This window comes from Neophocaena asiaeorientalis, unplaced genomic scaffold (genome assembly GCF_003031525.2).
Source record: "Neophocaena asiaeorientalis asiaeorientalis breed wild unplaced genomic scaffold, Neophocaena_asiaeorientalis_V1.1 scaffold629, whole genome shotgun sequence".
Classification (NCBI taxonomy): domain Eukaryota; kingdom Metazoa; phylum Chordata; class Mammalia; order Artiodactyla; family Phocoenidae; genus Neophocaena; species Neophocaena asiaeorientalis.
The window spans coordinates 6,542,729-6,561,790 of record NW_020175468.1 but is presented as its reverse complement, the minus strand read 5'-3'; the positions used below and the strand labels follow the sequence as shown (position 1 = coordinate 6,561,790).

The 19,062-nt window shown below is 56.5% G+C and overlaps 1 protein-coding gene across 15 annotated transcripts in view; it reads left to right on the top strand.

Moving 5' to 3' along the window:
- The window catches only part of POU2F2 (POU class 2 homeobox 2), a 103,168-nt gene that overhangs the window by 71,300 nt on the left and 12,806 nt on the right, over positions 1 to 19,062 (top strand). For 13 of the 15 annotated variants that reach the window (XM_024768769.1, XM_024768768.1, XM_024768772.1 and 10 more), the window contains 4 exons: positions 7,848 to 7,913; positions 8,026 to 8,060; positions 8,207 to 8,263; positions 11,551 to 11,667. In XM_024768769.1, the coding sequence (XP_024624537.1) occupies positions 7,856 to 7,913; positions 8,026 to 8,060; positions 8,207 to 8,263; positions 11,551 to 11,667 (267 nt within the window). In that variant the 5' untranslated portion in view covers positions 7,848 to 7,855. Of the gene's footprint in view, positions 1 to 93; positions 1,509 to 7,087; positions 7,159 to 7,847; positions 7,914 to 8,025; positions 8,061 to 8,206; positions 8,264 to 11,550; positions 11,668 to 19,062 lie in introns of those variants that run through there. The other 2 variants (XM_024768776.1, XM_024768774.1) reach the window with 2 other exon arrangements.

The window sequence follows — 19,062 nt, the reverse complement described above, 5'->3', positions numbered from 1 at the left end:
ACCTCTTCTCTCCTTCTCTCCTGCCCTGTTCTGAGGGGTCTGGGGGAGGGGATGGAGCCAGGTGTTGGTAGCAAGCTCCTATACAGAGGGCCGGTGGGCGGGCGACACGAGTGATCCTGGGGAGGGACTGCACAGGGGCTGGAAGACTGAGTTGCTGGACCTTTGAGTGTGTGAGTCTGTGTCTGTGCGTGTGCGTGGTAGTTTCGAGTCCTCTGTGTGCGACTGTCAGGTGTCCCGTGTGTGAGGGGCTCTTGTGTGTGGCATTATGGGGGTAGCCTTGGCAATGCTCTCTTGGTTCACTTCCTCACTTCGTTCGCCTGAGATGTCCCCTCCTCGGGGTGGCCTTCCCTGCCTGCCCCATCTAAACTGGCAACCAATCCCGCCATTCTGAGTCCCTTCACCCTGCTTTATCTTTTCTTCATGGCACTTATCACTGCCTGAAAATTTATTACATGTTTGCGTGCTCGTGAACTGCCTCATCCACCAAACGTCAGTCGACTGAGTGAACACCGTGCACCGAGCACCGTACAAAGCGATTTGTGTTTGTTGGCTCATTTGACATAATGTGTCCATCTCTGTGTGATGATAGTTATTTCTCCGCGGTGCTGATGGGAGAGTTAAGTGAGGTAATAGGTAAACGCTTACCACGGGGCCTGGAACTGGGCAAGCGTCCATACTTCAAGGTGGTTTTGTTTGCGGCCCTCTAGGTCTGACTATGGGGATGTGTGGGGATGTGTCCCATTTGTGGGTGTCTGTGGGGATGATCGGTTTGGTGCGTGTCTGTGTGCATCCGTGTATGCGGGCATCCCTGTGATCTGTCATCAACACGTATTTATTGAGCAGTTCTGTGCTGGATGTTGGAAATAGAGCCGAAAAAAGCAGTTTCAGGTGTGTCCTCCTGGAGTCCCCGGTCCAGGGCGGGGAGACAGACCTGTCACCAGACAGGGAAGGAGGCACAGGCTGAGGGGTCACGACTGGGACAGGGGAGGCACAGGGGACTGGGGGAGCCCAGGAGACTTGCCCAGTTCAGCCGATAGGCTATCAGGGAGGACTTCCTGGGAGAGGGCATGTGTGGTCTGAGATTTGAAGGATGAGTGGGTATGAGTAAGGCAAGGGAGGCAAGGAGGGCTGTGAGATGGAAGGAAGGCCACTTGCCAGATGCTGTGTGATTATTTACTGAGGTGATATATGCAGCTGTGTGTGTGTGTGTGTGTGTGTGTACAGTGTAGACACAGGGACCCAGGGCATCTGTACACGCATGCCGTCTCTTCCCTGTCTGGGGTTGAATGGGGGCTTTGTACGTGTTGGGCGCTGGGTTAAACCCTTTACTTGGGATTTCTCACAGAATTGCCCTGCCTGTGAGGCCTGCCCTGGGTTCCCTGGCATGGACATGAATTAATACATGTGTGACCTTGGGCAGATCACTGCTTGGTCTTGGGCTCTACATCTGTGACCTGAGTTCAGGGGTCCACCTTGGCCATCTCCCAGGAGGAGGTGACTCTGGGAGTGTGAGTACATGCATGTCTGTGTGTGTGTGTCTATCTGAGTGACCTGGGTGTCTGTGTGTGTATGCACATCTGTGTCTATCTGTGTGTCTGGGGGTGACTCGGTGTGTGAGTGTGTGTAAGTGCAGGTGTGCCCACACACGTCTGGGTGTGTGTTTTGCATATCTGCCTGTGTCGTTGTGTCTGGGCTTGTGTCTTCATCTGCAAACATTCCTGTGTGGGATCTGCGCACACCTGTCCCCGTGTGTGTTCGCATGGTCTCTGTCCGTGTCCGGGGCCCTGCCTGGCTGTGGCTTCAGTGTCTGTGGCAGCTTTTGTCAGCGCAGCTGTAGGGCCACCTCTCTTGTTGTGTCTGCTGCCTGTATCTCCATCCGTCCCCCTTGACACTCAGAAGTGTTCAATCCCTGGAGGCCGCCCAGGGACAGCTGTGGGGTATGGGGGTGTGAAATGCGACTCCTGGGGAGGCTGGGCTGGGCCAGTGGGCGAGCAGAGGTTCCCGGCAGTGCAGACCCTGCCCACAGGGGCTCCCAGGCCACAGCCTTGATTAAAGCAGGCTTTGTAGACAGGGGACCCAGGGGACAGGCCAAGCGGGGCCAGGAGGGGTGAGGGGAAGCCCTTGGGCCCTCTATATTTAGCCCCATTTTCGGTAAGTGCTAACGAGAAGCTGGCCCAAGTCTGCTAAAACCGGCTGGGGGAAATGCAGAGGAGAAGTGAAAGTCCGAGGAGGGAGGGGCGAGGAAGGGCGGAGGGGACCCAGCGTCCCAGGCCTGGGGCAGTCGGGCAAGTGAGTGTGAGCCCGGGGCGTGGCCGCCCCTGGTGGGTCTGACCCAAGGATGGTGGGGTTTGAGGGGCCCGGTCGGGCTCTGCATTGCTTTTGCTTGCCTGTTCCTCCAAAAAGTGGCACGCTGCCTGCGATGGGAGAAGGGAGGGGTGACCCTAAGCAACCAACCAAACTTTCCTTGCGAATGAACAAGGCTTTGAGGGGGGTCTTCTGAAGGCGCCAGGGGGCTGTAGCAAATTAGAATCACCTGGAAGGGGGCTTAAAAGTTTCTGACGCCTACGTCTCTGTCCCAGTGAAATCAGAGTGTCGGGGGAGGGATTAGGCATCAGTATTTCTCTAGAGTCAAAAGAGAGAGAGAGATTGAGAGAGAGAGAGAGAGAACCCTGCCTGGGCCAAGACTGAGACAGCTTCCAGGATGAGCAGGCCCCTGGCCAGGGTCGCCGCGCCCTCGAGAGTCCCCATTAAGACATCACTTAGCTTTGGGTCGCGGTGGAAATGGAGTTCCCTATTCATTGCTGGTGGGGATGATTTGATGAGACCCTTTTCTTGGGTTAGGCTCTGATGGAGGAGGAGAGGGCAGCAAAAGAGGCCTGGGCGAAGGACAGCTCTGGCCATGTTGCTGTTGGCCCAGCTGAGCGCTGCAGGGGTGCGCGGGCTGTGTGGGAGCTGGGACTAGTGTGGGGCAGGATCCGTGAGAATAAGGGAAATGGAGTGGTGGAGATTTCCCCTCAAACCACTTTTTCCTCTGCAGCCAGTATCCCTGCAGAGGGGATGTTACCTTAAATGTTTAGGTTGGAGCTGCTTGGGGACCAGGCTGAGGGTCGAAGTGTCAGGTGACAGCAAGGAGAGGAGGCTCTTTCATGCTTTCGTTCATTCCAAAGACACAGTCCCAGACTGTGCAGCCTGGGCCCTAAGGAGACCACAGTCTGGGGTGGGGGTCACTGTCCAGGCTGTCAGTGTGTGTTAGGGGACAGGGTGACCCCAGACGAGAGAGGCACTGACCGCCTGGGCAGTCAGGGAGGACATCACAGAGGAGGTGACGTGGAGCTGGCGCCTTAAAGAGGAGCAGGAGTTTGCTAGTCGAGAAGGAGAGGGTTGCCCCAGGTGGAAGAAGAGCAGAGGCGAAGGCCTGGAGGAGGGAGAGCAGGGCCACCCTTGTTCATTCAACCCACATGTCCCGTTGGGGACCCCAGATGAGTCAGAGCTGCCCCTGAGGGGTTTCTAGCCTGAAGGAGGAGACACCCTGGGGCCCAGATGGCTACAGCCTTTAGGACAGTGACAGGGGAGATGGAGCCAGGGTGGAAGGAACAGGGGAGAGACCCTGTGCCTGAAGTCATCAGGGGTGGTGACTTCATGGAGGACAGAGCCTGTGCCGGGCCCTGGAGGATGAGTAGGAGATCGCCAGGCAGATAGAGTGGGGAACAGCGTTCCAGGCAGAGGGACCAGCCCACGCCAATGCCTCGGGAAACATTCGTTAAATGGCAGACAGACAGCAGGACAGAGGCAGGAACAAGTAAGAGACAGAGAGAGCTGCAGGGAAGGACGGACGCTCAGCAAACATAACCTGTTCTTCTGAGCTGGGTGATGCTGGGGACCCAGCACTGAGTCAGACCAGGCCTGCCCGCTGGTCTAATGGGAAAGGACAGGGACACAGGTGACCACAGCCCTGCGGGCTCGGGGCTAGGACGGCGAGAAGGCACGACCAAGGGAGGCTGCATTAGTTTGCTAGGGCTGCCATAACAACGTACCCCAGACTGGATGGCTTAAACAACAGAAATTTATTTTCTCAAAATTCTGGAAGCTAGAAGTTCAAGGTCAAGGTGTCAGCAGGGTTGGTTTCTTCTGAGACCTCTCTCCTTGGCTTGAGATGGCCGTCAGCTCCCTGTGTCTTTACACGGTCTTCCCTTTGGGCATGTCCCTGTCTCAATCTCGTCTCAATCTCCTCTTCTTATAAGGACCCCAGTCATATTGGATCAGAGCCCACCCTAAGGGCCCTAAGGGTCTCATTTTAAGTTCATTAAAGTTCATTAAAGATCCTATCTCCAAAGACAGTCACGTTCTGAGGTACTGAGGGTTAGGACTTCAACACAGGAATGTTGGGGGACACAGCTCAGCACATAAGAGAGGCCGGGAATGAGCATGGACTCTCTGGGGTGGAGGTGAGGTCAGAGGCCACCCTGGTCCGTGATCAGGAGGGACGTTCGCTAGCTAGGTGGGGAGTAAAGAACCTGAAGGTCTGGACTCCCCGTCAAGCAGAGGGAGATGCCTGGCATGGCTGAAGAGGAAGTTGCAGAAGTGGCGAGAGATGGGCAGCAGACGGTGACACGGGTCACACCCTAAAGGCCAGGATGAGGAGCCTGGGCTTTTCTTAGGAGATGGGGAGCCATGGAAGGGTTCAGGGCCAGGCGGGGAGCTCCCGTGGCAATGTGGACACTGGCTGGAGGCGGGGGCTGGGACACGGCTTTCAGGGATGCTGGGAGGGGTGGGATTTAGGGCCACGTCAGGATTTGTGGTTGCCTGGAGCAGGGCCAAGGTCTGGGAGATTTAGAACCAGGATCAGGCAGGACTCCCACATCTGATGCACCAGAGTCAGGAGGGGGCCTCATCCCCTGGCTCTCTCAGCATCCTTAGCCACTTGCTGCCCCCTTCCCAGTGCCCAGAAACAGGGCCTGAGCTCCTGTAGCATCTGGGCACCTGCACCCCAACCCTCATAAACTCATGCCTTAATAGGACTATATGCTGGCTTATTATTTTTATTGTTATTAGCTTAAAATTGTATTTATTTATTTGGTTGCACCGGGTCTTAGTTGCTGCAGGCAGGCTCCTTAGTTGAGGCTGGCCGGCTCCTTAGTTGTAGCACGTGGGCTCCTTTAGTTGCAGCTCAAGGGCTCCTTAGTTGCGGCTTGCCGACTCCTTAGTTGCAGCACGTGGATTCCATTAGTTGCAGCTCAAGGGCTCCTTAGCTGTGGCTTGCCAACTCCTTTGTTGAAGCACATGGGTTCCTTTAGTTGCAGCTCAAGGGCTCCATAGTTGTGGCTCTCAGGCTCCTTAGTTGTGGTTCACAGGCTCCTTAGTTGTGGGATCTAGTACCCTGGCCAGGGATCGAACTCGGGCCCCCTGCATTGGGAACGTGGAGTCTTAACCACTGCGCCACCAGGGAAGTCCCAACTCAAACTTTTTTTCTTTTTTTGTGAAAACATACCATACATAAAGTGCTCAAATTTTAAGCATACAGCTTGATGAATTTTTACATATGTGTAGACCCACATAACCACCAAACAGAACATTTCCAACCCCTTGCAGGCTTTCTCACACCCTCTCCCGGTTAGCACCCCCCAAAAGGTGCCCACTAATCTGACCTTAATCATCTGATGTCATCCTGCCTGTTTCTGAGTTTCACATAATTGGAGTCCTCCTGTCTGTCCACTTTTGTGTCTCACGTCTTTACCCTGGTATCATGTTTGCGAGATTCAGTGTGTGTGATGCAGGAGTTGGTTCTTTTCCCCGGCTGTGGAGTACTTCGTTGTATGGATGTACCGGTGTTGTTGACCCATTCCCGTTAATGGGCCCTTGAGCTATTTCCGGGGTGGGGGGAGCGGTTATGAAAGCGTTGCTGGGAACACGTGTGCCGAGGGTGGTGATGGTGGGCAGGACGCTCCTTTCTCTTGGATGGGTGCCCGGGAGTGGATGTGCCCGGGCCACAGGGAAGGGGCACCGCTCAGCTTTCCTGAATCGTGCTTGTATTGATTTACACTCCCACCAGCAGTGTGTGACCTGGCTTTTTAATCAGGAATTTTAAATCCGAGTGGCGTTCCGTGTCGAGTAATTGCAAAATTTCTGGACTTTTTTTTTTTTCAGTTGGTGACGCTGTCCCAGCTCTCCCTCTAGCTGGCCTTCTTTGAATATCTTGGATGCAGAGCACACTAGAGTTGGATAGCTCCTTTGATGGGGTGGGGTCTTGGTGGGGATTTGGAGTGAGCTGTAGGAGAGACTTTAGGGTCAGAGTCAGGGTCAGGAGTAAGGTCTGAGGCCGAGTTGGGAGTTGAGGTCAGATGAAGGACTCGGGTCGTCTGGACAGGAGTTGGGAATCAGGGTGGGCAAAGAGGATTCAGAACGGGTTGGGCAGAAACCCAGATTTGTGCGGGGGTCTAGGACCAGGAAGGGCTGGGTTCAAGTCGGAGTCAGGTTAAACTTGGGTTGGGGTGACCGTGAGAGATGAGGTGGTGAAAGTCATGACGGGCCCATCAGAGACCGCAGCGATACTGATCAGAAGTGGGAGCCCTGGGGCTTCCCTGGTGGCGCAGTGGTTGAGAGTCCGCCTGCCGATGCAGGGGACGCGGGTTCGTGCCTCGGTCCGGGAGGATCCCACATGCCGCGGAGCGGCTGGGCCCGTGAGCCATGGCTGCTGAGCCTGCGCGTCCGGAGCCTGTGCTCAGCAACGGGAGAGGCCACAGCAGTGAGAGGCCCGCGCACCGCAAAAAAAAAAGAAGTGGGAGTCACAAAGACCCAGGTCCGATCAGGGTGCCTCTGCTGCCTCACTGTGTTCTTGGGGAGGTGCCATCCCCCCTGGGGCCTCAGTTTCCTCCTCTGTAAAATGGGGGTAATATTAGCACCAACTGCCGGCATGAGCTCTGAATCATACTTGGCACTGTGCTTGGCCCTGGTAACACTCACCTTCCCGTGACCAGCATCAGAGAGCTGTGAGGACGGGGGTTTGTCTCCATTGCGTTGTGTCCCCTGCTTGCCACTCCCCTCGGCCACCTTCTTTCATTTCCTCTGCCCGCAGAACGATAGGGTGGGATTGCGTCTGTAGGTGCAGGGACTGTAGGTTGGATTGGGGTGTGCAGCTGCAATTCAAGGCTGAAGTCCCAGGTAAGGTCTGAGATTAGGTTTGAGGACAAGGTCGGGGCAGAAGCGGATGGGGTCAGGGTCACAGAGATCAGAGTGGGGCCGCCTGTGTGCTGAGTACCTGAAGGGGAGGCCGGTGGGAGTGGGGTATGGACAGGAAAGTGGTGGGCCGGGGAGGGGGCCAGAGGGCGGCTGAATCACAGCCGGAGATCTGACAACTCGTTCCTTTGGGGATGCTGCAGTCCCCTCACACCTCCCAGGCCCTACTCAGAGTGGAAAACATGCCTCACCGAAACCTGGTGAGGCAGGATGGGCGCCTGGGCGGCAGCCTGAGAGGAAGCCTAAGGCTGACTCGCTGCTCTGGAGCGTCACCAGCCTTCCCCTGGGCGGCCAGAGCCTTGTCAGGACCAATGGCCAACCTCTACCCTCCCACCCTGCCCCGGGGTCTCACGGGGGCTCGGGGGCTGACCCTCCCTGTGCCACCTCCTGGAGGGGTGAAGGGGATCCCCAGGGCCCGAAGGCCCCTCACCTGTCCTGCCGGAGGAGAGCAGAGGCTCAGAGCAGAGGGCATGTCTCCCGGAAAGAGACACTTGCAAGGCGGCAGGGGGTGTGGGAGTATTTGGGGAGAGGCTGGGGTGGTGCCGGAGGAGGGGCCCCAGAGCTCTTCAGGCTTCTGCACCCTCACCCCACTTGCATCCCTCCTCTGTCCCCAGAAATAAGAATGTCTAAGCCCCTGGAGGCCGAGAAGCAAGGTCTGGACTCCCCGTCAGAGCACACAGGTGAGTGGGGAAGGGGGCAGGGAGGGCAGAGGTCACCACGGGCGGAGGGCAGGTGCGCCGGGGGAGTTTTGGGGGTGGCTCGTGACAACTCACTCTGTCCCTCTCCTTGCAGACACGGAAAGAAATGGACCAGACACTAACCATCAGGTCAGGAAGGATGGATGTGCAGGAGGGTGGGGAGGGGGAGGGGGAGGGGAGAGAAGGGAGCAGAGGTTTTCTGTAGGGGAGGGCAGGGAGTCAGAAGCTGCTTCATCTCACTGTTCCCATCTCCCACCCCAACTCACTCTTTGCAGAACCCCCAGAATAAGACCTCCCCGTTCTCTGTGTCCCCGACTGGCCCCAGCACCAAGGTAAGCACCTGTCAGGGCAGCCAGGGCAGGGGGAGAGGTGTCCTGCAATGGGCCAGGTTTGGCATTTGGGAGAGGGTCCCAGATGCCTGCCGAGGGCCCAGGGCCTGGTACCTCGGTGACGGGACTCCTCCCGCCGCCCCTTCTCACTCTCGGGCTCCCGCCCTAGGCCTGTGACTCACCAGGGCTCCTTCCCCTTCCCTGGGGGAGTGGGGGTGGCCAGGGAAATCCCCCCCAGAGCCCCAGGGCGATGAACAACAGGAAGCTGAGGGCCCCGCCCCCATCCCAACGTCCCTGACCGAACAGGGGCCGGCCCCGCCCCCCATCCCCCCCAGCACACACTCAGGGGCCAGCGGAGGACTGGGGAGTGGGGAGGGGAGGGCAGGCCCAGTGAGGATGCTGGAGGAGAGGACGATGGGGAGGCCGGAAGTGACCATGTAGAGCAAATGCCAGACCCAGATGGGGCCCTGCTCCTGGGCACTGCTGGGCTGCCTGGGGTGTCTGGGGCCCAGGTCTCCACCCTCCAGTCTGGCGGGGGCAGCCGGCAGGTCCAGAGGCCTGAAGATGGCGCAGAGGGCAGGGACAGAGGAGGGGGCACGGGCAGGACTCCTGACCCTGACCAAAGGTGGCAGAAGGATGGGGTGGGGGCACCAGGAACTGCTCTGTGACCATGGGAGAATCACTCCCCCACTCTGGGCTTCTCGGTTTCCTCTTCTCTAACATGGGAAATGGGGGTGGGGATGGAGAGGGGGGTCTCTGAGGTCCGTTCCGTGGCTGATGTGCCTTGATCTGCTTGGTGGGCAGGTGTCTTGTTCTGAGGGCGCTGGACGGGACCCGGGGAGAAGGGCTCTGACTCTGACCGTCTTCCCTCTGATCTCAGGCTGGGCTCTGGCCATAGCCCTTGGCTATGCCGAGGGCATCCATCACCCACACCCCCAGCACCAGCCCTCCCTCAGCTGAATCTTTGCAGCCTCTCCTTGCTCCACAGCAGCCCTGCTTCTCCCCTAGGAGACTAGTGGGGCCCAAGGAAGAAAGGGTTCTCGCTCCCCTTCCCCAGCCTGGGCCTGCTTCCCGGGGAAAGCCTGAGGCAGAGACCGCAGCAGCGGCCTCTGACTCTGGGTCTCCATCCACAGCTGGTCTCCGCTCCTGGCCTTTGCTGTTCCACCTCACTGCATGTCTTCTGTGTCAGTCTTTCCCTAATTGCAGTGATTCACGAGCTTCCATCATGATTTCAGACAAATGCACACACCACCGTGTCCAATTATTTACATCATAGTTTTGTTAAATTGGCTCAATTAAAAAAAAACATTTTATTATGGAAAGTGTGAAGCAGATACAAAAGTAGAAGGAAGACCATAGCGAAAACAAACCTCCAGGTACCTGTCAATCGGCCTCAACAATTATCAACTCATGAGCTGTCTTGCTTTTTCAGCAGCTGAAATAAAACGTTTTTTTAAATGGAAATTTCATGAATGGAAAACCAGAATCACTTGCCATGGAAATAAATACAATGATTATTAAAATGTACCCAGAGACTCTTGCCTACTGTCGGGTATAAGCCTGAGACCGGTTCTCTGTTTGTTAAAAGGGGCGATTAGCCAGGGCTGGAAGGTGTTAGAGACGTCCTAGAACCTAATGGAGGCTTAAAAGAGAGAGAAGGAAAGAGCCATGAGGGGGTAGTGTTCTCACCATGGCACGCAATGTTGGGGTTTTTTTTTTTTTTTTTTGCGGTTCGCGGGCCTCTCACTGTTGTGGCCTCTCCCGTTGCGGAGCACAGGCTCCGGACGCGCAGGCTCAGCGGCCATGGCTCATGGGCCCAGCCGCTCCGCAGCACGTGGGATCTTCCCCGGACCGGGGCACGAACCCGTGTCCCCTGCATCGGCAGGCGGACTCTCAACCACTGCGCCACCAGGGAAGCCCACAATGTTGGTTTTTTAAAAACTTTTAATTAAAATATGACATACACTTAGATCCTCAGTGTCCAGCTCTGTGGATTTCCACAAATTGGACACCTGTGTCACCAGCAGCAGATCAAGAAACATAACACGATCAGACTTCCAGAAAGCCCTTCATTTCCCCTCCAGGGCAGCCACTGCCCTGACTTCTAGTACCCACTGTTGTTTCACGCTGCATCCCTGTACGCCTTAGACTTTCTGACACTTGTATCCCGTCCCTTGGGGCATGCCACTCACCCTCTGTTATTTGGCCCTTTCCCAGGCCTCTGTCTGTCTGTCTCAGTCTGTATTGCAAATGCCACGCTCGCTTCTGCCAAGTCACTGTGTTGCCTTACACGAGATGCTTTCTCTCTCTGGATCTCCTTTTGCAAAACACTGTTGGGACACTGGGCTGAAGGATGATCCCTCATGTCCCCTCTGGGCCTGAGAGTGTGCAGCTCATCAAGCCACACCTCCCACCCCATGTGTCTTTCACCAGCAGACCTGTCAGGCAAGGCCACCATTGTCTGGTATTTTCAGGTAGGAGAGGAAGAAGGCTGGGACCCCTCTAAGCTGGTCTGTCCTACGTGGTGGACGCGGGATGCATCTGTGCCCTCCACAGAGAGAGGAGGAGGGGCTCAGCGGACTCGGGTGGAGGCTGAGAGCTGGCAGCGCCTGGGCCACATCTGGCCTGCAGACATCCTTTGCTGTCCTGCAGCATTTTTGCTTTGGTTTTTTTGCCGGCAGAAGCAGGGTGGGGCTGGACAGGCCTCCCTTCCGGCAGGCGGGCGTACTCTTTTCAGCGCACTCCGTCCACACTTGCCCAAATCACCCATTTGTGCTGTCTGCCTGCTCCTTAGGCTTTGAATTCATGACCCATATTCTAAGGCGGTGATTTTTATTTCATACCCTAATCCTCTTTCTTCCAATAAAGTCTTACTCCACTGGACAGATAAGAGGTGCACCTCTGGCTGAAGCAGATGAGGGGTGTGGCACACAGGACTCCCTTCTTTGATGTCCCGGGGCCCCTACTGGCATCCTTTCCCATTTTAAAAGATGGTGAACTGACCTCCAGGAGGGTAAAAGCGCTCTCCAAGGGTGACCCCCTCCTGTCGGGAGTTCGGGTGCAGAGGGTGTGTTAGCCTTTTCTGACTGGTGCGGAAACTGAGGCCAGAAAGGTGGCCCGAGGTCCCCGCGGGCCACTGCAGGCCCGGCCTCCGCACCCCAGTCTTCCCCCTTGGCGGTGCGGGGCTGCCGTTGCCACACACGTGCCCTCTCTTTGGTTCACAGGTGGGCATTCTCTCTGGCCTCCACTTAACATTCTGGGGTCCCGGACCCTGCCTCTCTCCCCCCCAGATCAAGGCTGAAGACCCCAGCAGTGACTCAGCCCCAGCGGCACCCCTGCCCCCCCAGCCGGTTCAGCCGCATCTGCCCCAGGCCCAACTCATGTTGACCGGCAGCCAGCTAGCCGGGGTAAGTACTTGGGGTGCAAGGGGGCAGGGACAGGCCAGCCCCCTCCCGTTTGTTACAGGACTGGTGGCCACGGCCACGGCCACTCTCTCAACGCCTGCCTCTCGCCCTCCTCTGTCCTCCTGGAAGACCTGCCCCCTAACCCGCTTGGCTCAGGCGCTAACCCCTTCTCCTGGCCGCCGCGGCCGCCGCCGCCTCCTCCTCCTCCTCCTCCTCTTCCTCCTCCTCCTCGACCTCGCAGCCCCCAGCCTCCTCCGGGGGAGGCGACCTGCCGCCACCACAGCCTGCCAGCCAGCCCCCCGGGACCCCACAGCTCACCCTGTCCCAACCCATCCAGCTCACAGCACAGGTAAGGGCAGCCCCGGGGAGCACACGCCCTCCAGCGGAGGCCCCGCGGAAGCCGAGCCGGTGCAGGGGGCCGGCCGGTCCACGCGGACCGTTCTGACCACCAGCGCTGGGCCAGGCGGTCCCCGGCAACCCCAGGAAGCCTCGGGAGATGCTGCCACCCATCTCTCAGAGGGGTGAAGCGAGGCTCAGGGGGAGGACACCCTCCACGCGATGGGCGCGCCTGACTCTCTGCTTTCTGTGCATCTCGCTGAGGGTCCGCAGCCACCTGGGAGGCTGACACATTATCCTCAGTTTACAGCAGAGGAAACCAGGGGTCACCTCCATGCACAGGACCTGTGTGGCTACAAAAGAAAGGCTGAGAATCAGAATCGGTGCCCCACATCAAGTGCCCTGGCTCATCCAGTGAGACGCTCTTTCAGAAAGGGGCCTGTGGTCTGTGAGTTAGGAAACACTGCATTCTCTCTCCCCATTCTGGAGACTTCTGGTCTATGTGGAATCATGCATGAGTGGCTGTATTAGCTTCCAGGGCTGCCATTACAAAGTATCACAAACTGGGTGGCTTCAAACAACAGAAATGTATCATCTCAGACCAGAAGTCCAAAATCAAGGTGTCAGCAGAGCTGGGGTCTCTCTCAAGGCTCTACGGGAGAATCCCTCTTTGCCTCTTCTCGCTTCTGGTGGTGCAGGAAACGGTTGGCTTTCTCGTAGATGGATGACTCCCGTCTCTGCCTCTGCCGTCATGTGGCCATCTTTTCTCTGAGTGTGTCTGTCTCTGTGTCCAAATTTCCCCTTCTTATAAGGACACCAGTCATTTGATTAGGGTCCACCCTAAAGACCTCCTTTTAACTTGATTACATCTGCAAAGACCTCGTTTCCAAACAAGGTCATATTTATAGGCACCAGGGGTTAGAACTCCTACCATTTCTTTCTTTCTTTTTTTTTTTTTTTTTTAATGGCCGCACCTTGCGGCATGTGGGATCTTAGCTCCCCGACAAGGGATCGAACCCGTGCCCCCTGCAGTGGAAGCATGGAGTCTTAGCTGCTGGACCACCAGGGAAGTCCCCTACCATATCTTTTTAGGGGACACCATTCAACCATGATATTGGCCAACAGACTTCCCATAAGGATGGTTGGCGGGAGCAGAGTAGAGGCTGGGCAGGCCTCCTCTTCTGACAGGCTGTTTTTTCCAGCCCACCCCTTCCTTCCACCCCTGCCATGTCACCCATTTGTGCTGTTAACCTGGTTTCCATAGAGCGTTTGAGTCTGTGGCCCGTGTTCCAGCGCAGTGAAGGGCCTGGCAAGTCCTACAGCGAGGGATTGGCCTATGCTGTCTACACCAGGGAGCTGTCCAGCACCCGCGAGGCTGTTCCCTTGGCAGCGGTCGGCCTTCGATGGGCCCGTTCCACTGCTGACCAGCACTCCCATTTGGGGCTGTCCTTAACACTGAGTGCGTCTCTGTCTCCTTAGAGCTTCCGGCCGCTGGGCCTGGCTCTGCAGAAACGCAGAGCAATCTGGCCTCACTGCTTTGCAGCGACTCTCCCAAACAGATCCTTCCAATGCCTGGCTTGCCACCGTTGCCATAGGTAGTCTGTCGGGTGCTGCCTTTGTACCAGGCACTATGCTAACGTGACCTCCCTGAATCCACAAATCCTCATCCTGGCCAAGGCGCCGGTGGGGGGTGGGGGGAGGGGGGAGGAGTGGGCGTGCCGGGGAGGCAAAGTGACTTGCCTGCCCCAGGTCACACCGTGAGCTCAAGTGGCAGAGCCAGCCTGGAAGCCAGGCCTGGGAGTCCAGGGCTCTAACCACGTGATCTGGGGCTGCTGCCTCTAACTGGCACCCCTCTCACCCTGGCCACCAGAGACCCCAGCAGCCGGTGATCTGTTTGCTTTGTAGCACACACGGCGCTTCACTGAGCAAGGTGGAGGCTCAGGGCTCCTCCAGTCTTGGTGTTCCTGCGCCTGTTCTCCTTTCTACCTGGAAGTCAGCCCCCTCCCTTTACCTGGAGAGCTCCTCTCCATCCTTTAAGCCCCAGCTTGGGAGCCTGCACCTCCAGGAAGTCTTCCATGACTTCCCTCCCTCCAGCTGGTTTGATTTCCTGCCTCCTGTCTCCTCTGGGGGCCCCCAGCCCATTGCCTCTCCTTCTGCCACAGCCCTGATCACCCAGGGCTGTGTCCACATATGCCCTCAGAAATGTCTGTTCAAGGAGCACAGGCTACAGGGAGGGAGGAGGGACGGGGCAGCCTAGCGCAGACCCAGCCAGGCCCTCAGCCCCTGTGACCAGCAGGCACTCCTTCTGTTCATACACCCCCCAGAACCACCTCTTCCGGACCCCCTACGGACACCAGCAGCAGCAGGCCAACCCTCTGCCACCTGTAACCTGCCCAGGCCCTGATTCTCAAGGTCCCCTCGAATCCCTCCTGCCCAGCCCTTTCCTCTCTCTCCTCCTGCCCCAGCTTCCCTCAGCTCTGATCTCCATCTGTCTCCTGCAAGTGCAAAGCTGGGCTGAAGTTGTTTTCTGGGAGTTCTGTCACCCTGTGGTCTCACTTCCCCAACAGACCAATGTTTATCCCGTACAGCCCATGAGCCGGTCACCATGCTGTGCCCAGGCCGGGGTGGGGACCACCGTCCTTCTGCCCTCGCTGCCCGCTGCAGCCACAGCCGGCCTCGGCCCTGGGCTTGACCCTCTCCCCAGCCTGTGTCGCGTGCCTGCCAGTGCAACTGCCTGTGCCTGCCCAGCTCTGTCCTGCCCTCGTTTCGCAGACACTTCCCGCCTCCTGGGTCAGGCCCTGGTGGGAAGCAGGCATGACTCAGACCCAGCCTTGTCCCCAGAGGGGGCTCCCTGTCTTGTAGGGAAACAGACACACCAATGAGCCACTAAGAAATGCTTTACTTGAAAAATAATACGAAAGTCAAAAAGCATCCATAACCCTATCACTTTAAAATTATATAAAGTACGAAGGGAAAGTCCCCCTTCTGTCCTTCTATTGCCAACTTCCAAAGGAACATCGGTCAGTTTGGCAGGAACCTTCCCTGCATTTCCCTAGCCTGTACAGAAGGGACAGTTATAATACAATTTTACCACTGACTTTTTTTTTTTTTCTTTTGGCTGCGCCCCTTGCCTTGTGGGATCGTAGTTCCCTGACCAGGGATCGAACCCGGGCCCTCGGCAGCGAAAGCACAGAGTCCTAACCACTGGACCGCCAGGGAAGTCCCTATAATACAGGTTTACAATTCGTGTGTCCAGCATCAGCATGGTGCTTTCTACCGAGGGGGCCACACGGATGTTTACTGAAGCAATGAGGGATGTTTCGCTGCAGCTTTTCAATCAAGGGTAGGGAAGACATCTCTCTAGGGGAGTAATTCAGAATGCCTGGGGTAGGGTAGGCACTGACTGAAAATTTACATTAACTGTTAAAAACATCATTTTGTATTTGGAGAGTGGCGGCGGTGGGGGCGGGGAGGAACGTCCCTATTTTCGTAATAAGACCACGGCAAATAAAGCTTGAGAAGATCTTTTAGGGGGTAGGACCTAGTGAAGAAGGGTTTCCCAGAGAAACCTGCTGGATGTGGTGGGGGATGCGGGAAAAGAAAGGGGTCTGTGTCTGAGGGAGTCAGGGAAGGCTTCCTGGAGGAGGTGGTATCTGAACCGAGGCGGGAAACAAGTAGGAGTTTACCAGGTGGATGAGCTGGGGAAAGGGTTCCAGGCGTGGGACTGGTGAAGGCAAAGCGAGAGAGCAGAGCAGGCTTCGGGGGGTGAGGGGTGGGAGGCAGCAAAGGATGAGCCAGGAGCGGGTGTCAGTGGGGCCACAGCCACACTCTAGGCAGCTGAAGAGGAAAAGGGACTGTTTGGCTCAAATCACAGAAAAGGCCCAGCCTGGAACATCAGGCCTGGCCCCAGGGATCTGTCTCCCTTTTCATTCTGGGTCGGGCATAATGGGTACCAGCACTTCAAGACTTGCAGCCACCCCACCCAGAGAGAAAAAACACACCCAGTGGCCAGGTTTGAGTCGTTGCTCCCAACTCCCGGGAGGGTGGGGTCAGCCCCACCTGGACTGCGTGACCTGAGAGTGGGGGAGGGCAGGTCCCCAAGAGGAGGAGATGGGTCCTGCTGCTGGAGCAGGGGCGGGGGATGCCAGGTCAGCTCAGCCGCCCACCTGGCACCACAGGCCCCAGAGTCCAGGAGCTGGGCCGGTCCAGAGGCATGCCAGTCACTCCAGGACTCCTGGGTTGGGATCTGCTGTTGCTCGTCTGTCCTGGAATTTTAGCATGAGGTAGCATGGAATGCAATGTGCAATTGGCAGGTAGGTGTTTTTTTCTCCCTGTTGAATGGTTCTCTGCTCCACGGTGGTCTGCCCCAGTCGCCAGGACCTTGTGGGCTCCGTGTGGCAGGGCCAACCTCTGGGGGACGGGGATACGGAGCAGATCCGACGCTAGAGACAGGCTACCTCTGTCCACCCCCCACCTCCAACCTTTAGAGCTTCCCCTAGTGGAGGGACTGGAATAATCATAGTCATTTATTCATTCAACTAACACTTATTGAGCACCTTGTGTATGCCAGGTGCTCACTCATGGCCCTGAGGGGACAGCTGTGAATGAGGCAGAGGTGGCTGTCCTTGAGGACATTATGTTCTAGTGGCGAGACAGTAAACAAGTAAACATATCAGCAAAACAAGACGGTTTTAGCATAAGTGTAATGAAAATGACACAGGGCGCTGTCCTAGACCGAGGAAGCCACATTTTTTTTTTTTTTTTCTTGCCTTGCTGCACGGCATAGGGGATGGAACCTGTGCCCCCTGCAGTAGAAGTGCAGTGCCTTAACCACTGGACCTCCAGGGAAGTCCCAAGGGAGGAAGCCACTTTTAATGGGGTGGTCAGGAAAAGTTTCACTGAGAAGGTGGCCTTTGAGAACCGAGACCTGAATGAGTCAGGCAATGAAGAAGGCAGTGGGAGAGATTAGGAAAGGGCAACAGCAAGTGCAAAGGTCCTGAGGTGGAAACCAGCTTGACTTGTTCAGGGTACAGGGGAAAGTGGAATGGCTGTGACAGAGTGAGTGGGAGACAAATAACTGGTGAGGTGGGGAGGCAGGCAGGACTGGCTTTTGCAGGGCCTCATGGGCAAGATCAAGGAGTTTGGAATGTGTGCTGGGTATGATGGGAGGTTGTTGGGGGTTCTAAGCTGGCGAGGGTCCCAACTGACCCTTTACAAAGCTTCCTCCAGCTGCTGTGGGGAGAATGGGCTAGAAGTAAGGAGTGGGAAGTCCTTGCAGGCATCGAGGTGGCGATGAGGGTGAAGGTGGGGTCCGGGATGCTATTTCGTGTGGATCCGATAGGTCAAGGGTGATTCCTGGGATTTTGGCTTCAGAAATTGGTGGTGGTGAGGTGGTTTCCTGAGCTGGGGGTGGCAGGGGAGGAACAGGGTGTTTTGGAGGGTGGGGCTGGGGAACCAGGAGTTTCACTTTGGACGTTCAAAGAGTCTGTTAATCACCCAAGTGGGAGACATCTAATAGGCAGATGGATATTTGGGGCTGAAGCTCAGTGGAGGGTCTGGGCGGGAGCTGGAAGTTGTAAGTTTTCAGGAAGAGGATGGACTGGTGGGGCTGCCGCCCTCGAGAGCTCACGGGGTGACATGAGGCGGCTGATGTGAGGGTGCAGTGCTAGCAAATGCTGGTGTTGGAGGAGTAGGTTGTGATTTCCAAAATGCTTTGAGAAAAATAATATTACTCAGGTCTCAAAACAACCCAGTGAAGAGTTAGACATTATTACTCCCATTTTATAGATGACAAAACTGAGCCCTGAGAGAAATGACTCAGTTAAAAAGGACTGCCATTTACGGAGGACCACTTCAGTGAACCAGGGATCAGACTAAACGTTCTACACCTGTTGTCTCATTTAATCCTTTAACAGCTCCAGGAGGTAAGAATTATTGAGGTGTCACCTGAGGAAGTTGAGGCTTAAAGAGGGTAAGGAACTGCCCATGGTCTCACGGTGTGTAAGGGACAGAGTCAGGTGTCTGGCCATCTCCAGAGCCCAGGTGGTTCCAGGACACCGTGCATTGTCACCCTATACAGTAAGGCCCAGAGAGACAGCTGGCTTCCTCCAAGTCACACAGCAAGAAGCAGGCACGGGAATTCCCTGGCGGTCCAGTCGTTAAGGCTACGCACTTTCACTGCCAAGGGCCCGGGTTCAATCCCTGGTGGGGAACTAAGATCCCCAAAGATCCCACAAAACAAAAACAAACAAAGAAAAAAAAAAAAAAGCAGGCACGATGGCCAGGACTCTAACCCTCACGGTTCTCAGCTGGAAGGGATCCTTGCACACCGAGGTGACCTTCCCACCCAGTGTGGGAACTCCCTCTGCACCATTCTGGGGGTGCAGTTTCACCCAGATGACCCCCAGGACGGTGCTCACTGCCTTCCTCCCTAGGCGGTCCCTTCTACAATCAATTGCAAGTAACTTACAGGGTCCCCAGACCCCATCCCTTCCCCACTCTGGACGTCACTCTAGGCTGTCCACGTCTTCGCGGCACGCAGTGTCCAGAACTGGTCAAAATTTGCCATATCAGAGACGGCAAGTGAGTGTCGATGTGCATGTCGACGCCGTCCCCACTGGGGCTGCGGGAGTGTAGCGTGTGAGGCCAGTCACGGGGGAGAGGGGAGTCGGCCCTGCGCGCTGGAGTGAGGCAGCGCACCTGCACGGCTCTGGGGCCCCAGCGGCCTCTAGTTCCTGCTCAAGGCTGCCTTCTCCCCACCAGGTGGAACCAAGCCCAGTGGGTGATTACACAGCAGTTCACCCATATGAACCCATATGTGTCATATGAACCGTGTGTCTCAGTCTTTCTGCCCCCAGTCTGTGGCCCAGATCCCACCTGTGGCAAAGCACAGCCAGTCTGCCCCCAAACACCACCAGCCCTAAGGGTTACTTTATTCATTCACTGAAAATTCATGGATTGCCCGTTCTATGCCTGCACTGGGGCAGGGGAGTGAAGAGAATATAGCGATGAGCAAGAATTTCTCTCCCCTCTTCTCGGTTTTAATTGGCTGTGCTAGCTCTT